The sequence below is a fragment of the Apis cerana genome, linkage group LG1 (assembly GCF_029169275.1).
Source record: "Apis cerana isolate GH-2021 linkage group LG1, AcerK_1.0, whole genome shotgun sequence".
NCBI lineage: Eukaryota > Metazoa > Arthropoda > Insecta > Hymenoptera > Apidae > Apis > Apis cerana.
Genome location: NC_083852.1, coordinates 26,465,040 through 26,489,292, shown reverse-complemented (window position 1 = coordinate 26,489,292; position 24,253 = coordinate 26,465,040). Strand labels below are relative to the sequence as shown.

The window sequence follows — 24,253 nt, the reverse complement described above, 5'->3', positions numbered from 1 at the left end:
ATCACTGTTCAATACAAAAACATCGAATTTATTCAAGACGATTACATAAGTATAGAAATGACAATAAATAATTATATGCAATGGTAACGTGATATAATAAATAAATCGTAACATTATGTACGGCTACGTGTACGCCATAATAAATATACCTACTACGTATACTTGATAAAAATGCAAGTGAAATCCTTAATTACTAAGTGTGCGTGTATAAAATGTTTAGTATCACGTCATGTGTGAATACCAAGTACAAAAATATCTAAAAGTTAAAGTACAATGTGTATTAGCTAAATACCGGTTCGATACAAAAACATTGATTGTCTTTAATACAAATATATTTCTGTTCGAAACGAAGAAGAAAAACACGGTACCTTGAATCGCGTGTATCTTCAGCGCGAATACGAATCGCAACAATTGGTCCCTCGTATATTATTCGTATTTCAAAGAAACCGTCGTTTCATTATCTGGCCCAAATAATAGAATGGAATTAAGGGAACGAAAATTGAGAACGTCTCGTTAAACGGTTCCATTCCGGTAAGTATCGTCGTGTACGATTGGAAAGCAAGTGAGAAGCGAAATTAAGATAAAGTTGTCATGTTCGCGATAGGACGAGATTCTACGAATTGGAGGAGAAAAGTGGAATAAAAAAAAAAGAAAAAAAAAGAAAAAATAAAAAAGAGAAATAATTGTATTAAATCTAAGTACGTATTGTACGCGTAAACGCACGTTACTTACAAATATATAATGCGCCTATGTATAAAACGTAGGAACTCTGTACGTCCGCGTACGCTCAAAGATATCACAGCTAAACGACATTAAGCTTTCGTCTGCTTACGTTAAAGCTACAATAAATAAAGTTTGACGAATCGTCTGTTCGGTGATTAATATCGATGACTGTTTACGGCACATCATCGTCACTTTCGCACACTTTCGTTTCGAAATCATTCTCGATATATAATCATTGGGCTTCCTCTCGATATAAATACGCTTTTATTCGTAACCAGTCACGATTGGTCAAATATCGAATTATTATCGTGTCAGAATACGCGCGCATCGCGTCCAATGCGAAGAGTTTCCAAGACAAATTTTCTACAATATTTACTAACAATAAGAGCAAAGCGATCTACGTAATTATCGCGATTTTCATTTCTTAGCTTTTTCTCTAATTTCTAACTTTTTAACTCTCATCGCATTTACCACGCATCGATTCAATAACGTTCCGATACGCAAATTTTCTATTATTATCTTGCCTTTTCCCTAATTTAATTTGATAATTTCAACTCTCATCGCATTTTCCACGCATCGATTTAATAATGTTTCGATACGCAAATTTTCTACTATCTTGTTTTTTTCACGCACGGAATATATAATATAACTGAAAATTTCAAGCGCGTTAGTCTGCAACGATGATCGTAGATCGTGCGTTTCGATGTTAAATACATATTTGAACGGGATAAAACTATAGAAAATTACTTTTTCGCCGGTTGATTTTGCAATAGTAAGAGTAAAAGTTTCGAAAACGATTTTCCACAGTTTTACTCTCAAATATATATTTGCGACGATCTTTAATCGTTCGATCATCTCGTAAAACGAATCGATCAATATGCGCCATACGAGTCGGACATTTTTATCATGTTAATCACTATTCTAATTATTTAAGTATGTTCTATGACATAATACTGTTCTGAAGTACATTTCTTAATACTGGTCTCTAGTATACAGCTTGATTCTTAACAACACTTTTGTAGCTATCAAATACACCAGTTATCGAAAACAAAACGGCGATTCTTTTAATACGATTAATCTTGTCTCTAAAACTCTATCTTTAACGCTCTACCATCGGAACAAACTGGCAAGATTGCAAAATACTAAGCATCTATGAATGATCGTAAATAGTAAAAAAAAAAAAAAAAAAAAAAGAAGAATAAAAATAAAAATAAAATAAATAAGATAAATGATAATTCGAAGAGTATAGAAATACATCGTCATCGTAGAAGAAGATTGACAGGCAAAATAACTTGTTCGATAACAAATACTAATACTTTAAATAAAGAAATTATAAAAAATGAAAAAAAAAATACATACAAACGAACGAATAAATCTCGATGTGTCTAAAGGAACTAAAAGATTACGCGTTTTTTATATAAAGCATTAGATATCGTTAAACGTTTTTTTTTTTAAATTAATAACACAATGATAATATGAAAAGTGAACACGATAAAGATATTCCAGTCAATAATAATAACAAAGAGAGAAAAGAGAGAGAGAGAGAGAGAGAATTGTTTTACACGAAAAACGAAAAAGTTGCCTGTTAACCGTCCCTTTAAAATAATCAGTAGATCCGGTAAAAAAGAAAACAAAACCTTATGAGGCGAATTTCATCACATTCCCATTCTTTTGTTTGTTTTTCAACAGTCTGTTCCTCGGAATACTCTTTTTTGGTCCCTGAGGCAAGGAACTATTCTGGCCACCGCCCTCTGAATGCTTTCTAACTGGCCTTTTTTGCTTCTTAATCTTCGATATCCTTTTACCCTTTGGCCCGGATCCTTTGTTAATGTTCTTAGCTCCTGGATTCGGCCTATTAGGATCGCATGTCCCTGGTCCAAGCGCGGTCGCGTCGCGGAAAGCTTTCGTCCAAGCTTTCAGAAACGCCTGATATAATCTTATCACGCCCCAATCTTGGATCAACATCGAAGTCAAGTCGGCTTCCTTCGCCCAATTTGAACTTTCCGTCACTATTTTTGCCGTATGCGCCGCGGGAACTTGTAAGCCTAAGTTTAGAATGGCGGTCTCCACCTCGCACAATACCTACAAACGAGAGATGCCAAATTGTCTTCGATCCGTCTTCTCTCCTCTATCGTTATGCGGAAAATCGATCGAGCATACGATAGAGAGCGTGATTATTTATAAAGAGGAATTTTAAAAACTGGATAGATATTCCATACCCTAAGAATCTCATTGTGCATTTGGTTGATAATCTCGTTTCTCCTGTCCATCGTGAGGTCAACGTTGATGTTAGATTTCAGACGGAAAGTTCTCAGATGGTGGAACGTGATGGCGAACCTTTGCAGCGAATCGTAGAGATGTGGAAGCGCGCGGTCGGCTTTCTTTCCCTTTTCGAGGCACCAAACCTCCCTGAAATACCACTCGAACTCCTTCTCCGGGAGCCAAGGCATTCTGTATTGCCCCTTCAACGAGTACACCTGCAAGTGAAAGTCGAGATATTGTTTCGTCTAAATATTTCTTTTTCTTTGATACACGCGCTCCGTATTTCTTCCCGTCGTTTTTCCTGACGGAAGTTCACGAAGGAATTTCAGTGGACGAGGTCGCCGAATCTCGTCTCGTCGATAATTCCCTCTCAACTTTTTGCATCGAGTTGCGTAATATTGTTGCGCGAGATAGATGAATTTAATAAAAAGGAAAGAAAAAAAAAAAGATTTGTTTTCGCGTCTGTATCAATGTTACAGCCAATATCGATTATTTGTCAATAATCGTGACGCGCGTGCGGCGAATTCGAATCGTCCGCTGTATCGAAGTGGAGCGATGGAAGAACTCGGATCGACGATTGTTGGACGCGCTACCGCTATTGGTGGAAAAATGTGATTACGCGCGGTGCGTGGCGTGCAACATCGTAACAAATGCAAATTACAGAGCGAACAGAAAGTAGGATAGACGTTTTGCGCACGTGCGAGTCTCCGTGAAAGAGCCGCCCACTCTCTTCTCTCCCCGGCGCGGCGCGGTTCAGCGATTAATTACGAATCGCGGTCAGGTCGAACGTGACGCTTTACCTTCGAGTATATCTCGTGCACATCGTCCAGATGCTTTCTGAAGTGATTCTGGGCGACGCGGAGCTGCGTCCGCACTCTTTTCAACGTTCTGTGCACGCTGTGTCTCTGTGGCATCTTCTTGAACTGCATCGCGACCGGGTTGCCGCATGGTTGCAACCACCGGTCCATGTTGTTCGCGTTGGAGACGGCGGTGCGGGGGCCGTAAGCGGGTGCGCTTGAAACCGTGTTCAGTCCCGAGCTCAGCAACGATGCAAGGAACGCGAAGGTAATCGTCTGTCCCACCGGATCTGTAACAGAGCCGAAATCCCTAACGTCAGATCTCATACTTTACGCGATGTAGATATAAATGTCGATGAAATTGGATCACGATCGCGATAGCAAGGATTCGTATCGTCGGCTCGCGTATTACTATGATAAAGGTATGATATCGACTCGGGAGGAATGGGAAATCGCGGTGAAACAATCGACGCGTAAGCGGCGAATGAGTTAATTTCGATCTGAATTCAAGCAACGCGCCAGCCGCGGCACATCGTTAATAAAAATCTCGTATCGCTTCAGCGATTTTGAAATACGACACCTCGGAACGTAAATAGCAATCGCATCGATGATGCTAGAGTGCTCGATTCGCCGTCCACGCCATTCGTTTCATCCGTGAATAAAGATCGCCGCGTTTCGATCAAGCGCGAGTTCTAAAAAAGAAAGAAAGAGGACGAGAGAAGGCAGCGACGAATTTTGAAAAGACGCGCGATCCCCGAAGGGAGAGGGGGAGATCGGAGAGGTGGTCTCGCGGGCGAGGGTGCGATAGAGAAATCTCCGCGAGCGGAACGAGAGAAAGAGAGGAGGAAAGGGAGAATCGAGGCTCTTCCGACTTTCACAGCCGGCGTAGCTACACGGGTACACGTAAGTAGGTACCTACCATTGCACCTACGCGCCAATTTAACAGCGACCAATCGTCGCCCCCGCAGTAGGAAATGGGTTGCAAATCGGAGAATCGGGATTTATTGCGCAATTAAACGTCCCAGCTTACGACTTCCTTCGCGATTCCGTATTGAAGCGAACTTCACCCCGAAGGCGTGCGGGGGTGATCTCTCCAACATTTTTACGAGGCCAGACCCCCGCCGGTTAATATATTTCGCACGGGCTTCGTTATCCTCGGATTCCGCCCGTAAACGCGAAGGCAAGTGTCGATTAAGTCTGATTTATCTCGCGTATCGCGAAACGCAAACAACCTTCGGGTAATCGGATAATCGGGAATTGGGACAATCGACGAGGCAACGCGCGCGCGTACGGTGGAAACTCGAGTCGATATAAATTTGTACGAGTGGTTTTCCCCCGATTTATCTACGATAAGGGAATTTAGGATCGACAGCCTTATAAAATGTGCCGACAAAGAGCTGGTGGACCACCACGAGGGTAATTAACGGGCGTTAATTGCCCCGTGCGTGCGTGTACATCGAAACGATGCGTGTGTTCAGACGCGAGCTGTCACGGCCGATTCGATACGATCGTTCGTGCAATTCGCACGTCAGTCACGCGTGAACGAACACGCGTCTTAGCGCATTGGTCAGCGACGAGAGCACACGTGTGCCGTTCGATGATGCGCATCTCTCACCCCGAGACCCGATCTCGCTTTCGTACTTTTCGATCGGGATCGCCGATTCGCCGATAGATCCCCTCTCTTTTCCTTTCTTTTCTCCGTCGTAAATCAAACGTAACCGATTCGCAACGTATTCTCATTATCGGTTAAATCATTAACGTCGATATTTCACTTACTAAGCATTTAGCGCAGCGTCTCCCAACGTTATTCCAACAGCTCGACATTTTGTTCCGCCACGCGCCGGCTTGCTCGCGAGCAGCCACGTGCGAGCGTGGAACGAAGCTTGAAAATGGTGGGACGGGAATTTTCGCGTGCGAACGGCGTTAACGATAAGAACGAGATCGGCTTACAACCCCCCCGAAGAGACGGAGAGGCGCGAGTTGGGAAACACTGTTCCAGGTGGCGAAGCACGCGTCTCGAATCGGAAATCAACCGCGCAATCTAGTCAACATTCAATACGGTCAATTAGATTGCGACGACAAGTAAATAAGCCCACAATGTACACCGAGAGAACACGTTTCGAGGAGCTATCAATCGTGGAAACCGTTGAAAGTTGTACAGTCGAGTATTGCGAACCGACGCGACGTTAAAAGGGAACCGTAAAGTTCTAACGAACGTGACCTTCTGCACGTATTCGAATATGGGCTTAGCTTGACAATAAGTCACGATTCGATTAGCCCGTTGCGACCAGAGCGGAGGGAGCGAGTCGCACGTGTGTATCTTATCGTAAACTCACGCCTCCTCTTCTTCTCCCGGAATTCCTCTCCGCCGTTCATTTCAACCGTATATACATATCGTGGCGTGGGTGTACGGATCCGCCGTTAAAGGTGCAACCCCGTATCGCGTAATATAATATAGCTCCAACGATCATCGTGCCCAACCGTATCTCTAATTTCTCGCCTTCGTTCCCTTCCTCTCGATCCAATAATCGTCGCCGTTACGACCGATCGATCGTTCGATCCAATCGGTATTTTTTCGCGTTGGAGAGAGATGAACGTCGGGACGGAATTTTACGGGAGATCGGAAACTCGATCGACGAGTCGCAAGAAGGATGGTAAGCGTGTCCGGACGTGGATATCCCGATGATCCGCATTCCGGCCAATGTCGTGTTCGAGAGATTGCTCGCTGACCGGGGCGTTTAATACGTAGGTAGGATCGGTGTGTCCGTCGATCGGTTCTCAAAGTGGAATCGGCGCCATTCTCGCGATGGATTCCCCGGATGCCAGTAGTCGAGCGATCGGTCGGCCCTCCGGTGATTTGGAGAAAAGAGGCGGAGAAGAGGGTGGATGGTGGAGAGAGAGAGGCCTTTTTTTCCGCGGAGTCGAGGATGAAGATTGTTGGTTTTGCTATACCGGTACAGCGGTAGTGAATGCCCCGGGGCGGCAAAAGGCGGTTGCTGCCTTTCTCGGAACGGGTCGGAGTTGGCCGCACCGGGAGCGGTGATTGCGTGGTGATTAGCCTCCACCTTCGCCTCTTTCGACCGACTCGCACAAGGGAGAAAGGAGGAAGAGGAGGGGGAGAGGGAGAAAGATGGAAGGAGAGGCAGATCGCGTTGGAAGAAGGAACGGCGATATCATTGCCGGCCGCGAGTGTGGGAGCGAGTCGCTCGATACAACAATGGGAGTATTTCGCGTTTGGGTCTGGTAAAGTAACGGCGACGGGGCCTGGAAGATAAGTATGCGCTCCGTCACACGTACGTGTCGCGCGAGGGATCGCGTGTACGAGGCGAACGCGTCACGGAAAGACATTAATAAATGTGAGGTTGCACCTTTGCAAACGAAACGAGCAAAAGTGTAGCGCGTACTTCTCCTCGCCGAGAAACACTTGTCCTCGGACCGAGCATCTCAACGTTATTTGTACAGATAACAACGGAATATTTGCGTTGTATTTAAAAAGAGAGGGGAAAAAGGAGGAAAGTAACGTCGCTCGTAGGAATTAATTTTATACGCTTTCGATAAATAATATCGACGAAAACGTTGAATATTCCATCGATATCGAGCGGATCTTCTTCTTTCTTTCTTTCTTTCTTTTTTCGATTTCGAGAACGCGCGACACATAATTAATAATAGGAATAATGGTAACCGCGTCAAATCGATCGGCAAGCTTGTACACGCGTGGAACACGATACGAATACATTTGGTTAGCGCGATGTCATTGAAAATGGTAAGTGGGACGCGTTCCTGCATCTCTCCTTCTACACCTCCTCTCCGAATCTCCATACGCACACGTATGCACGCGCGCGCGCACACACGTAGGCGAGGTGCACGCGCGTGTACGCAGAAACGGTGTAGCATCCTCGTCCGCACCTACGGCAACAATATCGCTGTACTATGCGCGAATACACGGTGGGCAAGATAGGAAGAGGCAGCTTATGCACGGCACGCAACATTTAATACGATACGCAGCGCGCGGAGGGTCGTGGAGAACAGCGCGCAGAGGCGTCGAGCTTTCTCCTCCCGACGATACGATATCGCGCGGATCCATTAACCTTTACCATCGATATCCCAATAATCTTTGGTCGAATGGGCGAAAAAGCGGCTCGCTATCCCATTTGCAACGCGATAAAACGCGAGACGCGTATTTTTCGTGCGTTCCTCTCGATCGTGTCCGCGACTCGAAATTCCCCGCCAATGGAACTCGACGTCGCGGATGCGCCAGACGGACCAGCGGGCAGATTTGCATTTGGGGAGGGGAGAGGAACGACCCCACCCATAACAGGGTTGGCAGGGTTGCGCGTTGACCTCGATCCCGCCAATTCCGCTCTTTTCCTCTCGCGCCCGTTCGTCTCCTCCTTCCCTACCTGTCGTCGCATCCAAACACCACGGCATTATCCCCTTGCGGCGCACACGCGCGCACCAAGGTGGTTTACGGTATTACGACGATATGGATCACTGATGTCATACTGACGTCACCCATCGTTTATATCCAGAGGTGACAGCCTACCGTTGGCATCGGTGCAAGAGTTGATCGGGAACGACGTTTCGTATCCGTGGCCGAGGAGGGGGAGGGGGCGAGGGCGGTGGAATGCACGCGATCGGCTACTACGGCGTTCAATGTCATCGTCGATTACATTATCTCGGATCCTCGGCCGGCGATACGCGCCGCACACGCGTGCGCACACGTGCGTAAGAAAGCGCTCGCGGAGACCGATTCCGCGTGAATCGCGGTCGACGGTATCGCGCCGCTCTCTCGCCTCCTCCTCCTCCTTTCCTTTTCCAACCGTCGCGCGGTCTTCCCCTTTTTTCCACTCGAGGATCGTGGCGTGGCTCGCCACATCTTCCGCCAATCCTGCCGAAACACGCGCGATCGAATTTCCCTTCCTCTTTCTTATCGTCGGGCGGACGAATCACCCGTTGAACTTGGAAAAACGCGAAGGATTGCGAAATTGGCTCGCGTTCGGCGCGATAAAAAAGGAACGGAATAAAAGAAACGTTGTGATTAATGGGCGATAATATGCATTATTCATCGCGCGAGTTCTCGTCAGTCTAGTTCTCAGCGACTCAGGGATCGCGCGCTCTTTCTTCCAACATTCCGAGAGAAAGACGCGGAGAAAAATATTTTCCACGCCCGTGTGTTCATTCACGCTTAGACGAGTTTGTCCTTGTACGTTTATTAGTTTGGAATCGACGCGTTTAGAAGCGAATTGCCCGACATTTTTTTTAAACTTCCGTTCGCCCGTTAGATCCACGATAGGACGGAGCACAATGGGCAAGAAAGTGGTCGTTTTGCTTGGTCGTGACCGTGGGTAATTTGCCGTTTGTCGCGCGTTCGATTTCGCGACGCGTCTTTACGACCGGCGTCGTAAAGTCCCATTCACACCAAACTCGGAGGATTATATCTCGCCGGTGAACACTCGCGGACGATTATCGTTTAATCTAATCAGAATGACGGTATTTAGCAACGAGTTGTGTTTTAACGGTGTCGGAAATAATAATTTATGGCCATTGAAAAGGAAATTCAAATGTGTTAAGTATCTCTTTCTACGAGGCTTGCGAAATCGTTTCGCGATATTCACACACATTAGACGAAATTACGATTTTCGTCTTCCAACTGGCAATTCGTCCGGGAGTTTTTTCCCTTTTTTCCTTTTTTCTTCTTCTTCTTTTTTTTCTCCCCCTCTCTTTCCTCTCGTCGAACAAAGACGCGCGTAGACGCGGCTTTTTGCCGAACACGAAGGAGAATAAAGGCAGTGGAATCTTAGGCGAGAGGCAACAGTGTTATCCGATTAAGTAAAATTTCCGAACGCGAAACCGTAAAATCGCGCAGCTCGTGACACGTGAAAGAAAGCAGGGAGAGACTTTTGTGTGACTAACGGCGGGCGGTCCGTTCCTCTTGAAGGGACGTAAAATCGAAGTTTCGCGGCGCAGCTTATACGACCCTTTACGAGGATGTGGCGTGCAACGCATATACAGAGACGTCAGCGGGGCTTTTAGATGAAACTGGGTATGCGCGTACCACGCCTCGACGTCCCTTTAGGATCTTTACGATTTTCACGCATTGTCGAACGCGGCAAGCCGATAACGACCTCGACCTCGAGGTCATAAAGTCGCTCGACTCTGTCACCATGTGTCGTCGCGTCATTGCTTTTAACGCACATCGCACCTCTATGCTCCGCTGATTAAAATATGAGACGTATACATAAAGCACGCTTAATTTTCTCTCTCTCTCTCTCTCTCTCTCTCTCCGTATAGAGTCTCGCGTTTTGAGTTATGGTCACGTTTATTAACGCTAGAACGTATTATATATTTCTATTTTTCTTACGCGTTTGTATAGTTGCATCGATTCTTTTTCTTTTTCTCTTTTTTTCCTTTTCCAAGTCTCGCGTTAAATATACGACCGAATCTAACGTCCCGCGTACGATAAATGTTGCGATTTGTCGGTTCGCAAGAAATTTTCTCATCGATTATTTTCAGCTCAAATTTGATTTCGACGTAACCTGATCCGCGATCCTCGTTAACGCGGAATGATGTAGCTAGCTCGAATCTTCTTGGAAACGGTCGATACATCGTGGGTGGAAATTGGAGCTGCGAGGAGCACGTGTTGGCGAGTGTGTAAACGTGGCCGGTGGAACGGCGCGTTGTTCGCGGCAAAACGTTGCTACGAGCGTTGCGTGCGCGGCTCGTTGCGGAGAAGGAACGCGAACGGTGGCGATCGTTGAACCGACTTTGCAACGATCGCACTGAATCAAAGAGTTGTCGGTGGTCAGGCACAAACCCGCTCGCTCCACCCACCCACGATCCACGTTCGAGACGCGTTCTCCATTGTTCGCCGTCTCTCTTTTTTTGTCAAGGACGCGCGAGAACGATCGAGAGAGGATCGATCGATCGATCGATCGATCGGTGTGCTCGGTACACACGCGCCATCGTTAAACGGCAAGTCATTTTCGTTTACACGCTGATCCTTATCTCGATAATTAATTAATGAAATCCGTCCGAGCGAGGGTTGGCCGCGAGATCGAACGTTCGCCGAATGATAAACCAGTTTCGTTGGACGAGATAAACTCGCTCGATTTATTATAATTTGCGAGTATCGCGTATGCCCCGAATCTTTTGTAACCCGAATCGCGAAAAATCGGGTAACCGAACCGAAAGATAAACGGAGGGATAAACTCTTTCAATTTCGTCCGAAAGTGCAACGTAACGGGTAATTAAGACGTGTCGTATCCTTGGATGTATATATGAATATATTATATGTCTCGAGTTGTATTACATAACGAAACACACCCAAGTGGTAGCGAAATATAAATATTCATATTATCGCGGTAATAAGTTAAAGTAGACGCGTATTAACGCAAAAAAAAACATATCTTTTAATTTGTTCGCAACGTTTCGTTAATTACCTCACTCGTTGAAGCGTGGACACATTCTTCTCGTTTCCTCGAGAACGAGTTTTTCGAATTTTATCGTCGCACGCGCGAATCGGACCTCGCTACATCTTGCTACGTACGTCTCTATATTATAGCGGAACGCGATCCGCTGCACTCGCGGCGCAAACAACCCTGTAGTTGGACATGAATGAACGCATCGTTCATTGCGCGCAAGGCCCCCGAGGTAAAGAATAGCAATCAACCGCACGATGGATGGCGTCAGGTGGTGAAAGATCGTAGATGGCCACGTGTCTTGGGACGCTCGTACGACCATTGCTTATTGCACGTTTCGTAATTGGCCAGACTTGAGAATCAACACACCTCGGGCATGCCTGGTCGTCCAACTCGACATACGACCAATTACACGCTCGCCATCCTCCGGCCCATCCTTTTTCACCATTTTTTTACCCGAAACCGCCCTTCTCTGATCGCACCGCGATTAATTTTCCCCAACTTGGAAACTTTAGCCGAGTCGATTCGACGAAAGTATTCCGACATTTTCATCGTCGACGCGTCATCGTTCGCTCCGTGCGTTGAATAATCGCCGTATAATCGTGGATGGTTGACCAAGGCCTCGTAAAGCTCGAGCTATTTGTCGTATAGCGTGTAATTTAAACATCGCCTCGCTCCACGCTCCCAACTTTCAAATCTTTGCGTACGTACGAGGAGAGAATTTGCTCGACCGGCGAAAATTCCTTTGAAAATTCGTAGCGTACTTTTACGAGTTGTTAGATCGATATAAAGATATGTATCGCGTTCCAAACGTTCTATGTTTCTTTATTATTCTTAAAATGTGGAAATTTAAGAAGCTGTACGCGCACCCATACCCCGAGCCAAATTATAATTCCGAAATCCGATCGTTCCCGCGAAATATATCAAAGAAATTAAATTATTGCTTTTTGTATGAATGATAATATTATTTGGTGGGAAGAGGAGAAGCGAAACGTAACGAAACGATACGAGATAATTAGCCACGTTCGAATCGTTGCAATTAGCGGCTCATTAGGAACAACGAAACCTCGTAGTTAATCCTCGAGTGAAATACCGAGCGATGGCAAATTCGCCGTCGTGAATAATCGCGAGTAAATATTATGGAAGAGTCGAATGAAGATACGCGAAAATTATCGAACGAGTGCGACAAGTTTTTAACGTTCAATAAATCTCCATTTAATAGCGATGGTTCGACCGTTCTGTATTAACTTTTATGCTTTTCGGCCGAGATACGAACACGCTTTTGAAAAGAAATTTCTCATTTCGGGATGGACTTTTTACGTCTCCGATAAATTATATCGCCAACAGTCCGCTTATCTTTTATTTGCTCGCGAACAAGGATTTCAGCATTTTACGATATTATAATTACGCGAACGCAACGTACACAAGATGTAAAAAAAACTCGCGGCGATTATATTATATCGCGAAAATATTCGGTGAAAAATCGTAGCTAAGAAATATTCTGCAAATGTTTACCATCGAGATTCGAGAAAGATTGGCGACGAAAAGGTGGAGTGGAAACGCGAGAGAGACGCGTAGTTCCGGTGTATTTTGCGAAATACAAAATGGTGGTGGTATAAGCCGACGGTGATAAGCCGACGGGCAAATTGATATTATCGATTCGGTCGTAAATCTCGAAACAATGACTCGAGATCGCCCTTGTTTCAACATCGTCGTCCGTGTATCTCTCGAGGCAGAAGGAGATCGGACGCGGTGGCCGATAGCCGGTAGTCGGACAGGCGAACCCGTCAGGAAACCAGACAAGAATGCATGAAACTGAATTTATCTCGAGCCCGGTTTCCTCCCAGCTCGAGCCGCCTCGATCCTTCTCTCCTGGGGCGAGCCTCGCGTCGTCCTCCACGGTTGCACCGTTAGTAAACCGAGTGCTCTCGCGATTAACAAATTGGTGGAAAAAGTAAGAGAGAGAGAGAGAGAGAATCGACACACGACGACGTACCGACGACATGTGTACGTTACGCCTGCGTATCTTGTCGATCGAACGCACGTCTACCACCGCCTACCACGCTTCGGTTTGTCACGTCTTGAGTAATTTTATATGTGAAGCAACGAAAAACTTGGCATCGAGGAGACGGAGATACGTAGGAACGGACAAGAGAAAAAGGCGACAAAGAGTAAACCTCGACGTCTGTCTGGCTCTGCGAATGACGTACGTCTAGCGGAGTTTTTCCTTGCATACGGAATTATACGTGTAATGGACGATAAAGAAGTTCGATCGCGGTCGAACGCATAAACCTATCGTTTATTTTCTTTCGAAGCTGTTCATTATGTTGTAAATCTCTTAATATCAAAGAAGAAAAGAAATTCTTATTATAGATATCGTATATCGCTTTGCTTTTATTTATTATTTTTTTTCCCCTCCCCTATTTCGAAACTAATACAACCATCTTAAGGATTTTCGACGAGATAAATATAGAAGAGAGAGAGAGAGAGAGAGAGAGAGAGAGAGAGAATACTTGTATAAAATAAAAATTGGAACGTGAACGCGAAAGATAATATAATATAATCATAAATATTTATCTCTCGTTGTTTTTTGAAATGTAGTTTCGCATAGTGTTTAAATAACTCTGGCCGGCACTTAAGCTAGCGTAACCAATTCTATTCAACTATTTGCAAATGTATGCTGTGACCGATCTGGATCGGTATACGACAGGTTTATGCGAGTACTTTTAGTGCATTTACATTTTATATTCGCTTTCGATGTTACATTTTCGAAACATTTTCTTCGAAACCGAATGTCTTCCTCGTAAAATCTGGAAAAGAATTTTCGAAAAATACTTTCGCAATTTAGTTTTTAGATTTTCACGATTGGAACGAGCGAACAAAGAGTCGTAGCGCGAACGCGCGTTTTAAAAATTTTCATTTTCACCGATCCCTAGGAGTAAGTTTAAAAATAAACCTCTGCACCGATTATAATGTTTCGATATGCCCAATGTCGTTCTACAGTCTGGAGACTGGCTTAATATTTTGATTTCACGCTGGAATGGCCATATGTCCCATATAACATGCCCGGTGAACCCTGATGAACCCGAAACCGCAACCCGGTACGCGTTCCAGTCATCCTCTGGTCTCCGCCATTTTTCTTTTCTCGTCTCTTTTGCGGTAAATCAAACGCGAAGACGCGAAAATCGTCATTGCGAACGCGCGAATCGTCGATTCTCAACGTCCGCGTAACACGGTACGCGCGTAACGTTTCCACGAGGATCGTGTTTTTAATTTTACGACTGCATCGTGTAGCAAAACGATACGAAATGGTTTTTGGTTGTTTCGTGTAATTTTCCGTGGAAGTGAAGGGGTCGATGCAAGGACAAATTGCGATTGGTGCAATTTCGAATGGTTTTCTCTTGCGACCCTATTTCGGTGATTGGAATGCAGCGTATAATTTCAGTCGGTGAAATTGCTTTATTACTTTCACCCCTGACTCGTGAATTTTCGCTACGGCTTTTTCACGGACGGTAAAAAAAAAAGTGTGCAAAAGTATCGCGATCGAAACCCGCGCGTATACGTGCTCAAAAGTCATCGCGTTATTCGCGCTTTCTCATGATACTCCATTTAAGCGTTTGTCTCCAAACGTTTTTACGCCAGCACTTAAACACAGTCGATGCTTACGAGAAACACGTTTACATATATATATATGTATACACACACTAAAAGATTAAAGTGCAACAGGTTACCGTTACCTCTACCGTTTCGTGTATTCGCTTCGAACAATAAGTATCAAGATCGTTATTTCCTTCCCCGCAAGTTTATGAAAACTCTTGCGAGAGAATATTTCGCACGTATCGCGGATACGAAGGATCGATTCGAAATTCGGCGTCGCGCAAAAAGAGGAAAAGGAGAAGAAAGGGATATCCGAATGTGAGACGACTGGCGGATGTAAAGGATATCGATCGATATCGATGCGAAGGACGAAGCGAAAAGCGTGAAAGCGGAGGTACGTGGATAGATGGTAGTACACGGATCGAGGAAGGTTCGACGGCGGTGCTTGACAAAAGGAAAGAAGGTTTGCCTTGGCACTCGTTCGACTCCTCCTTCGTTCGTTTCACTCCACCTCCGATCAGTTTCGTCTCGCGTGTGTGATTAAGAGCGGTGAACTTCTCTCCTCGCTCCGTCGCGAATGAGCGAAAACTTAGGTACGCCGGCACAGAGAGGCGTGCGCGTCCAGGAAGATGACGAAGCGGTACGTCGACGTGGACGCGGTGGTGTTGGTCGTCGTCCTCCTCGAGAGATCTCTCGTCTTCTTCGTCGTCACTTTCAGCAACGTGGTATGGAGAGACCACCTCCGGGCCGCACGAGTGTTTGATAAACCGGTTAAGGCCCGTCCCCGGATCTGTTTGCCTTTGGCTTTTGTAACTTTACTAGTGTTGTGACTCGACTCGGAGCTAACATGAAAAAAGGGTCCGCGATGGTACCCCGAGCAAACAGTCCGTGTGTGTCCCGGATCAACACGGCGCACGCCTCTATCGGTGACCGTAGCCTGCTCACCGACCGCCAACACACAATACCGAACCGATACTTTTCACCGTGCCTTCTCGCCCGATAATAATCCGGGAAACCGACCCACCGTTTCGCTCTTTCCCTTCCAAACGGATTTGTCGTTTCCCAACCGGCCCAATAATTGTTACGAAACCCGCAGGGAAAGTCTCGATGGAAATTCGATCGGAATCGATTTAACCGAAGGAACGGGTTGACGAGGAGACCTCGAAGAGAGACGATTTAGTCGCTTCTCGCGTACAGCTTCGTGTAAAAGTAGATTGTGAGAATTTGTGTTTTCGAGCGGGAGTTTGCAATCGTGTACGAAGTATACGCACGGCGATGCGCGTATAACGGTGGAAAATATCGATATCCTCGAATCGCGAGGAATCTCGCGAGAATTTTATCCTTCTCCAAGATCGATATATTTTATAGTCAGAAAGAAAAATCTGTTTAAAACTATTATAGGGATCTGGACGAGTATAAAGAAAGATGGAAAGATAAGTTGCGCACGAAATTCAAGATCCAAGTATCGTTTTACGAAAATTTTTGATTTGTATTTATTTTAAACGCCAGAAGGACCAGTTTCACGAGGCTCGTTTCTCTCGCTAGATAATTTATGTTTTTCGAGGCGATTTATACGTCGGATTGAATTCCGACTCTATAATAATCGTACGATTGGTTTTATCCAACCACGATGGTTAATTTACAACCGTGTTATTAGATCATTTTTTTCCCCGATCCAATCGAAATATTCGATCAGCCTTTCGTATCGTTTTAGCCTCTCGATTCGTAATCGCAACATAAACTTAACCGAGAGCGAGATATCCGAACGAAAGAGAAAAAGATCGGATTGTAAGTAGATGGAACGATAGTACCTTTCCTTCTGGCCCTCGATAACCAAGCCAAATAAACACGCCAAAGAAACCGTACTTCGTTGCAACGAACGATAACCCTCTCCCGCTAATTTCTCTTGTTCCGATCTGTCGATGATTGACGATGCTTCGATTATTATTCGGTCGAACGTGAAACGTGTGCGTCGCGCATAGAAACGATACATCTTTTCGTTATCAGAATGGTATAATGCACGAAAAGCACACGCATCGTGTTATCATGGTGAAAAATAACGCTTATGCTCGTTTGTATCCTAAACTCGAGATTACGATTGAAGAAAGAAATAGTACCTTCTGTCCTGTCGAGATAAGTTTTCCATTAATGTGTTTATACGTGACGTAATCGTTCTAAATTGTTGGCCGCATTCATTTCAAAGCGAACGAGTCAAGATGAATTCGCGATGTCGAATTAATCGATCTTCTCGAATTTTTTTTTAACTTCCAACAGATCAATTATCGCGCGATCACGTAATCGCGTAATTTTAATTCTAAAGCGGACTTTAAATAACTATCGGTGAGTTCGTGCTTCGATTCGCGTAAAAGATAACGCGAAACAATCCGTTTCGATTTAATCCGAAATTCAACGAAAACTATAATATCGATCATTTTCTTTCTTAACCGAACGGATCGATAACGACAGGTATGGTCAAGTTAAATGACAATTCAAAAGATGAATATTTTTCTTCTTTTGACGCCTTTTAAAGTTTTAAACGAAAATCGATTCGTTCCGATTAAAAACGAGCGCGATAATAATCTATTTTATATCGACACGGAATTACGAGTAGGTGTAATTACGAGGTGTAAGAAAGATAAAATAACCTCGATTCTCGATCAAAGGTTAATCTTTTAAAATGGCTTGAATGAAATTTTTATATTGCACGTAAAACAGATGAGATAGATATAATTGTAAAAAAAAAGAAAGAAAAAAAGAAACGTATCGATAAGATCGTCGGATAAATTCATTTAACGAGTTTATTTAAAACGATTCAACAATTATTTGTTACAAGGCGTAACAAACGTTTTGAAACGTTTAACCAAAAAATACGTTTAATGTTGCCACCTTTGATTTTATTTACTCGATGACTTCGGTCGTTATTATCAAAATTGTCATAAATGTCGGGGAGGGGGAAGGGAGGGATGTGTCGAAACAAAAGCTAATCTTGAAAAAAAGAGAAAAAAATGAAAAATAAAAAATGACACGTGGAATTTTTTTTTTTTATTACTCAACATCGGAAATAATTATAATTCCACAACAGTATATACTCGTTTAATGATTTCTTTTTAATCGTGCGAGACGCGTAAACAAAGAAAAAAAAGTGGCTTAAACATCGCGAGGAATCCTCACGTGTCACTGCATCATTATGTACATTACGGCAAAACTCGAAGTTAGATGCACCTTGTCGTTAGTTCTTTCCTGCGAGTGATTCCACGAAATGCTCATGATAGAAATAAATTGCAGTTTTCCAAGTAAGTACGGTTAAAACGAGCGGACACGAGGAAACGGGTGTGCGCTCGAAAATCCGAAGAACAACCGAGAGCATGGAAAAGTGGAATCGATCCGAGGACATCGTCCCGTCCGTCAATTATTATTTAATTTCGAGATTATTTTTCTTTTTCGAGTCACACGAGCAGAGTTTTGCCGATTCTCGCGGGACGAAAATATACTCCGTTTCTCTTAAAAGGTGCAAAGAAGAATATGCAAATAGTTAATAGAGTAGAGAGAAAGTGGATAGAATTTAGCAATGTACACACACCGCCTTAGCGTGGCGAGGGCGAACGCTCCAGCCACCAGCAGCTCGTAGATCATCTCTTCCTCGGCCTTCTGCAGGAGAGTCTTCGGCTCCTCCCGTCGATACCTCTTGCTCGCATCCACTCACGCACTTCCGGTCCCACCTTGGCTCGGTCTTTTCCCCGGGAAAGTCAGTCTCGGTTCGGGAAATCGGTAGGTAGAAACGGACGCGAGACGCGGAAACGTTGCCCTCTGTCTTTTGCGATCGAAGGAGAGAGAAAAAGAGAAACGAAACGAAACGAAACGAAACGAAACGAAACGGAACGGAACGAAACTAAACGGAACGAAACTAAACGGAACGAAACGAAACGAAACGAAACGAAACGCGTCAGATCGATGTCAACGTGACATAACAGCGCACCAGAAATCTCCACATCGTGGGATGCACGTCGGATGCGCGATCGGCAATGGCACGGTTCGAGCGACGATGCGTCGAGCAAGGAACGCGCTAGTTGACATTCGAAGGAACGCAACGTGTCCTTGTCGGTTCGATTGTCCCTTCAGCTGTGCGCAGAGTTCCGAGCGGGAGAACCGGCGCGGTTGACCATTCGGCTTGCCGATCTCGTGGTGACTGAGTGGGTCCTCGGTTGCGACTCCCAGTTACTCACTCGGGCTCACGGACTCGCTGCTACTCACCTCGTCCTCTCGCTCTTCCACACGCTCGGTCCCACCTCTTTCCCTCCTGTTCTTTGCCACCACCTCCTACGACACCCCACCTCCTCTCTCTCTCTCCAGCTGCTTTCCTTCTGCTCCTCCGGCTACCTTTCGGTCCCCTCCCCACCCAACCCTGCACGCCACCCTCACCCCGATATCTACGCCGTTCCTCGCGCGTGGGGGATAGAGCACCGTGTATTCCACCTTCTTATTGCCTTTAACCCCCTTCTCTTATCGAAAATTTTCACAATTCCCTTTCCTTTCCTTTCCTTTCCTTCCTTTTTTTTACCATCGACCACCGATTCATCGATCAATTATTCGAGTACGTTGCCAATTCGCGTCGAACCGACGTGAAACCAATTATAAACGCGATTCTCGCGATTATTTGCGCGTTCGATGGCATCGTGCTCTCCGATAAGGGACGCGTGCGATACGATTCGATGCGAAGTGACGTCGAGCGCGGTTCGTGACGCGCGCCTGATAAAAATTTCGCTCGCGTTAACGCCTCTTTCTTGTATTTTTAACGCTTGATCTTATAATTCTCGTTTCGAACGATCGAGTTCAAAATTAATCGCGAAATAATAAAATGAAAATTTTCAAGGATTAGAAAGAAGACGGAGTAGATGAGAAACGATAAACGTTTCGATTTCTCGTACGTAACAGTATCATCGACCTCGTGATCTCGATAATAAGAATTAAAATATCTGATTTTACGATCGATAAAAAAACGTGAAAAATGCGTTAATTGGCAAAGATATACGAAGAATCGCTCGACAGAATTTACGCTTCTTAACCTTTGATCGAATTTCGTCGTCTTAATTCTTTTTTATTTTTTCAAATTTATCGATTAAATTCGATACGAACGAGGACCTCCTTTCGATCTCCTTTTAACATTTTGAAACGTCATAGATATATTCCATTTAAGTAAGAAAAAGTGAAAATTGTTTTTAAAACTTTTCTTCCCTTCTCTTTCTCAATTTTTCAATTATTTAACGATACTTCGGTTAAACGAAAAGAAAAAACGCAGAAGAAAGGACAAAATGATGCGCGATGATGTACGAAATAATTTCGACACTTTTCGATCCAAGTCGCAACCAAAGTCTATCGAGATAGTTGTTAAATTTGCAAACAATTATTATTATTATTATTCTCTAGATAACGACCGCACGATGAACGCATTCGATACTTTTATTATATTCGCGTATGCGTCGGATACGTCACTGATAAGATATTATGTCTGCGATTAGATGCGATCGCGTCGCATACTTTGATCGAGTGATCGTACGAGTAGACTCACCATGCGATACGGCCAATATTATCCGGCCCATGATTCAGGGCGAAGAAGCATTTGCATCGCTCGGAGAAGGTCCGTAAGGTGTTTTCTATATGCATAGGAGGCCGGCCGCGTTCTCGCTCCTATTAGCGCGTGCAAATTATTCGAATATTATGCGCTGCAAATTAGAAGGCACCGCCGAGGTGGGCCAGACGATGGTGCCGCTCGCCTCGGGATTTTAATTTAACGATGCGCGCGCTGTCTTAACCCTCGACACACCGCGTTCCTGCGTAACCTCTTCGCGCGAGGATTCATCATCGACGAGAGGATCGAATTACCCTTTACCCGATTATGCCGTGTCGCGTCGTTAATTGACCGGTAGTTGAGCCGAGTAATTGACACGCGCGCGTGTCCAGAAAGAATTGCATCTTTCCGATTCATTCATTCGCTCCAGATGGTCAGCTTTGGATCGAACAATGTGACAAATTGGCCAAATCTTGCTGAGCAATCGTGTTTTGGTTTCGTCCGTTTTTTTCGAAATTTAAATTATCATTGAAGTAAGATTATTGTTATTGATGTCGGGATACGTACTCGAACAGAGAAGTAATGGAAAAGTGAAAGCGGTAAACGATATTTACTTTGTGAAATTTTTTTTACCGACAATGTGTCTATTTATTCTTCCGTGTCATGCTTATTCACACAAGTTGGAATGATTGATAATGTTATATACCAGTTTCTATAATATATGCGTGACACGTAAGTATATACTCGTGTAACGTTGCTTTATTTAAACGCTATATTCCGTTGCGTCGAGTTGCATTGACATTGTCCGAGACTGGTGTCTCTCGATAAGAATCGAAACCGTGAAGGAGTGTGTGTTCGTGCGCGCGCGCGCGTGTTACAAGGGATTTCCCTGAGTTTTTATCGTATCTCACATTTTCGTTATATAACGCGCGGCTAAAACGCGCATACTCTTCTTTCGAATACAATCGACGCGCTCGATTCGGAAAAATGGAAAATTCTCTCGTTACGCAAGGCTAACTCCTGAAATCGGTCGATTTCTCGGTCGTTGTTTCCGACACCAGTGTCGATGCAGGTGTCAAGTTTTTGCTAGTCATTAGAACGGAAATACGTGGCACCGTTGCACCACTTATTTCTCCTTTTGCCTCGGACACGTTTCTTCGCCCATTCTTTCGTCAACTCGGAGCTCAACTCGAGAAAGCAAATCGACCGATCCAAGCGTTACGATGCTCGCCAGAGTCGATCTTACGTTTCCTTGAAATATCTGCTAGATATATTTTCAAAATATACATATCCCCTATCTATTGTCGATTATAATTTCACTCGGCAAGCGAGAATCAAATATTCGAGATTTTAACTTTTACGATATATATTTATCCTTTGTTCAACGTGACAATTATTTAATTATTACAATTTATTTAATTTTAGATAAACTATCTTTGTAGAATAATTTTTAAATAATTCGTTTCGGAATACGTGTAACGGCTATATATATATAGCGTGTAATCATAAATAGTTTTGACATCATGTCATTGTTCGCGTTAACTTGCTTCAAGATAAAGTTACTACAAGCTACGACAAGTAGCAATCAGTGGCCGAATGATTCACGTTTGATAACTATCTATAACGCGTTATATATTAGTTTCGTTCGCGGGTGAATGAATAAGGAGCGATGTTTATCTATCTTTTATCAATTATTTATTTGCAAAGGTAAAAAGTGCAATCGTAATTAAAAAGAAAAAAGCGTAAAATGAAAAAATGAAAAGAAGCCACGGGGAGGAAAGCGGTTGAAGGAAACGACGAAGGAAAAAGAGAGGAGGAGGGGAAAAAAATAAATAAATAAAAAGAAGCGTAATTGGATCGTGGAAAAGGAATTAAATCCAGGTGCTGCAAAGTCAGTGGGAATAGAGTGGGAGAGAGAGATTACTGGACGGTCGCGTATCTGGTTTGTGGTAGAAAAACCGTAAAAGAAGCGCCACTTCTTTCGTTCGGTTCCGAGCGAATCGAGTGGTAAACGATAAAAGGACAGAGCGCGTGTTTGGCCGAGCATCGCGAATGGCGTTTTGAATTCCCTTTCGAGAGTAGCCGTGGCACGAGCGATTTGCTTCAGGCGACTTTGCGCCTCCTCGATGCGAGCAGAAGCTTGAAATCCATTAGTTCCGTTAACTTTCGAGACGAGGATCAACCACCTGCCCCGAAAGAGCATCGATCGACGATAAAAAGAATCCTCTCCTCGTTCGATTCCGCTCCGTGGAACGCGCGTACTCGTTTCAAAAGCTTGTTGCGCGTATATACCGACGATTATGACGCGGGAAATTGATGTCTACGACGAGAGAAAGTAAAAATAGCCGTCCACACGTTTATGATGTTAAAATCGATGAGACTTGCATGCCTTGAACTGGAATATCTTCTTTAATCAATCGCCTCGTGACGCGCTCTTTTAACAATCTACACATCCACAAACGTATATCGTATATCCATTAGAGCGTAAATCTATTCTTTAAACTTATTCTCGTAAAATTCTCGATGAATAATTTTCTTCCCTTGCATTCGTCGTACGTATATACTTTCACGCGGACGTCGAAAAGTAATTCTCGAAAATACATTTTAATTCTCGAAACGAAATATTTGGAGAATATTTGGGAGGGGGGGGCGAAGAATAAACAAACAAACGAACAAAATGATACGTCGAAACACGCGTATGACGGTAACGCGCGAGGCTGATCGATTATTCCTTAGCATCGGCTATTTTAAACGGAGCCACGCGTGAGCTCTCCTCCTTCGTTTCCTAGAACGTTCGTATGAAATCGAGTCTGATCGTGAGTCATTCTCACCTATTCGCATTCTCCGTGTTCGATGTTTGATCCACCTTGTCGACGAGCTGGTAGGTAGGTACTTCTCGATTTCACGAGTATATCGTAGGACGTATCACACCCACACACACATACACGGGCGCGCGAACTCGAAGGGGGTCACTCGAACGATCGAGAGTCGTGATCAGCGCACGCTCTGTAAGGACACTCTCGCCGTATCGGATTAATGAATGACTAGACTGGAGTGGAACTATGAATGAACACCGCATAGCTCTAGAGTACTATATAAGCGTGCACGTTGTGGGCGTCTTCGCCGTCTTCTCCTCTCGGCCAATAAGATCCCCTTGCGGTGACTTGCACGCGTTCTAATAAGATTAAGTCTTTGACGCCGGCTTTTTCTTGGAAATAGTGTCGGTAGTGCTTGCACCCATCGCCAATTCAGACCGCTCTTTGATCGCGTTAGATATCGCCAACATTTTTGTTTATCGCTCTACCTGACATATTCTGACATCATTCCTGTTATGATTTTATTTCCGATGTGATTCACTTCCCTCATTATTAGCTATTGCAACTTTTTACCCAACCAATGACATTCTTTTTTTTTTTTTTTAGATTTTTCAGTCCGTTTAAAGATAAGGATTCTTTTGATCTCTTTCGATTCTCTTCGATTTTTCTAAAAAAAAAAAAAAAAAGAATAGTAGGTTGTGCAACTACTATTAAATACATACAAATGACTTTTGATAATTCGTTGGCAAAAAGTTGTTGCTCGTTCGTGACTAGAAATTTGGTTGGAAAATACGACGAACGTATTTTTCCGGAAAATCGGTCGCGCAGACGCATTTTGCATTTCTAACAACAGTCTCTTGATACAGTTGAATTTCTCAATAGTTTCCGTTATATATCCGTCGTGAAGCGAATATTTGTTGGATCCATATTAGAATAAATTATCTTGATAACGGAACTTCAATTATCGCATAGATTATTATTCGTATGATATAAATTAGTAATAATATTAATCTTAATCTTATCGGGAATACTTGTTCCGTTACATTATTTGTTTGAATAAAAAAAATTCATATC

General features: G+C 44.2%; 1 protein-coding gene across 2 annotated transcripts; it reads right to left on the bottom strand.

Moving 5' to 3' along the window:
- Positions 1 to 7: 7 nt before the first annotated feature.
- LOC107992409 (uncharacterized) lies at positions 8 to 23,686 on the bottom strand. Of its 2 annotated transcripts, none has more exons than XM_028664117.2 (4): positions 23,195 to 23,686; positions 3,786 to 4,072; positions 2,943 to 3,200; positions 8 to 2,805 (listed from the first exon to the last, which is right to left on the bottom strand). In XM_028664117.2, the coding sequence occupies exons 1-4, from the start codon at positions 23,202 to 23,204 to the stop codon at positions 2,362 to 2,364; spliced, it is 999 nt and encodes a 332-aa protein (XP_028519918.1). In that variant the 5' UTR covers positions 23,205 to 23,686; the 3' UTR covers positions 8 to 2,361. The 2 variants fall into 2 exon arrangements, with proteins under 2 accessions (XP_028519918.1, XP_028519917.1); XM_028664116.2 differs by lacking the exon at positions 23,195 to 23,686 and adding an exon at positions 18,376 to 19,175.
- Positions 23,687 to 24,253: the final 567 nt, after the last annotated feature.

Excerpts from the sequence above, each read along its gene's own strand:
- LOC107992409 (XM_028664116.2), bottom strand. The coding sequence starts at position 18,430 with ATGATCTACGAGCTGCTGGTGGCTGGAGCGTTCGCCCTCGCCACGCTA. Across the intron at positions 4,073-18,375 it reads CCTCGCCACGCTAAGGCGGT|ATCCGGTGGGACAGACGATT; the intron begins GTGTGTACATTG and ends GCTCTGTTACAG. Across the intron at positions 2,806-2,942 it reads TGCACAATGAGATTCTTAGG|GTATTGTGCGAGGTGGAGAC; the intron begins GTATGGAATATC and ends TCTCGTTTGTAG.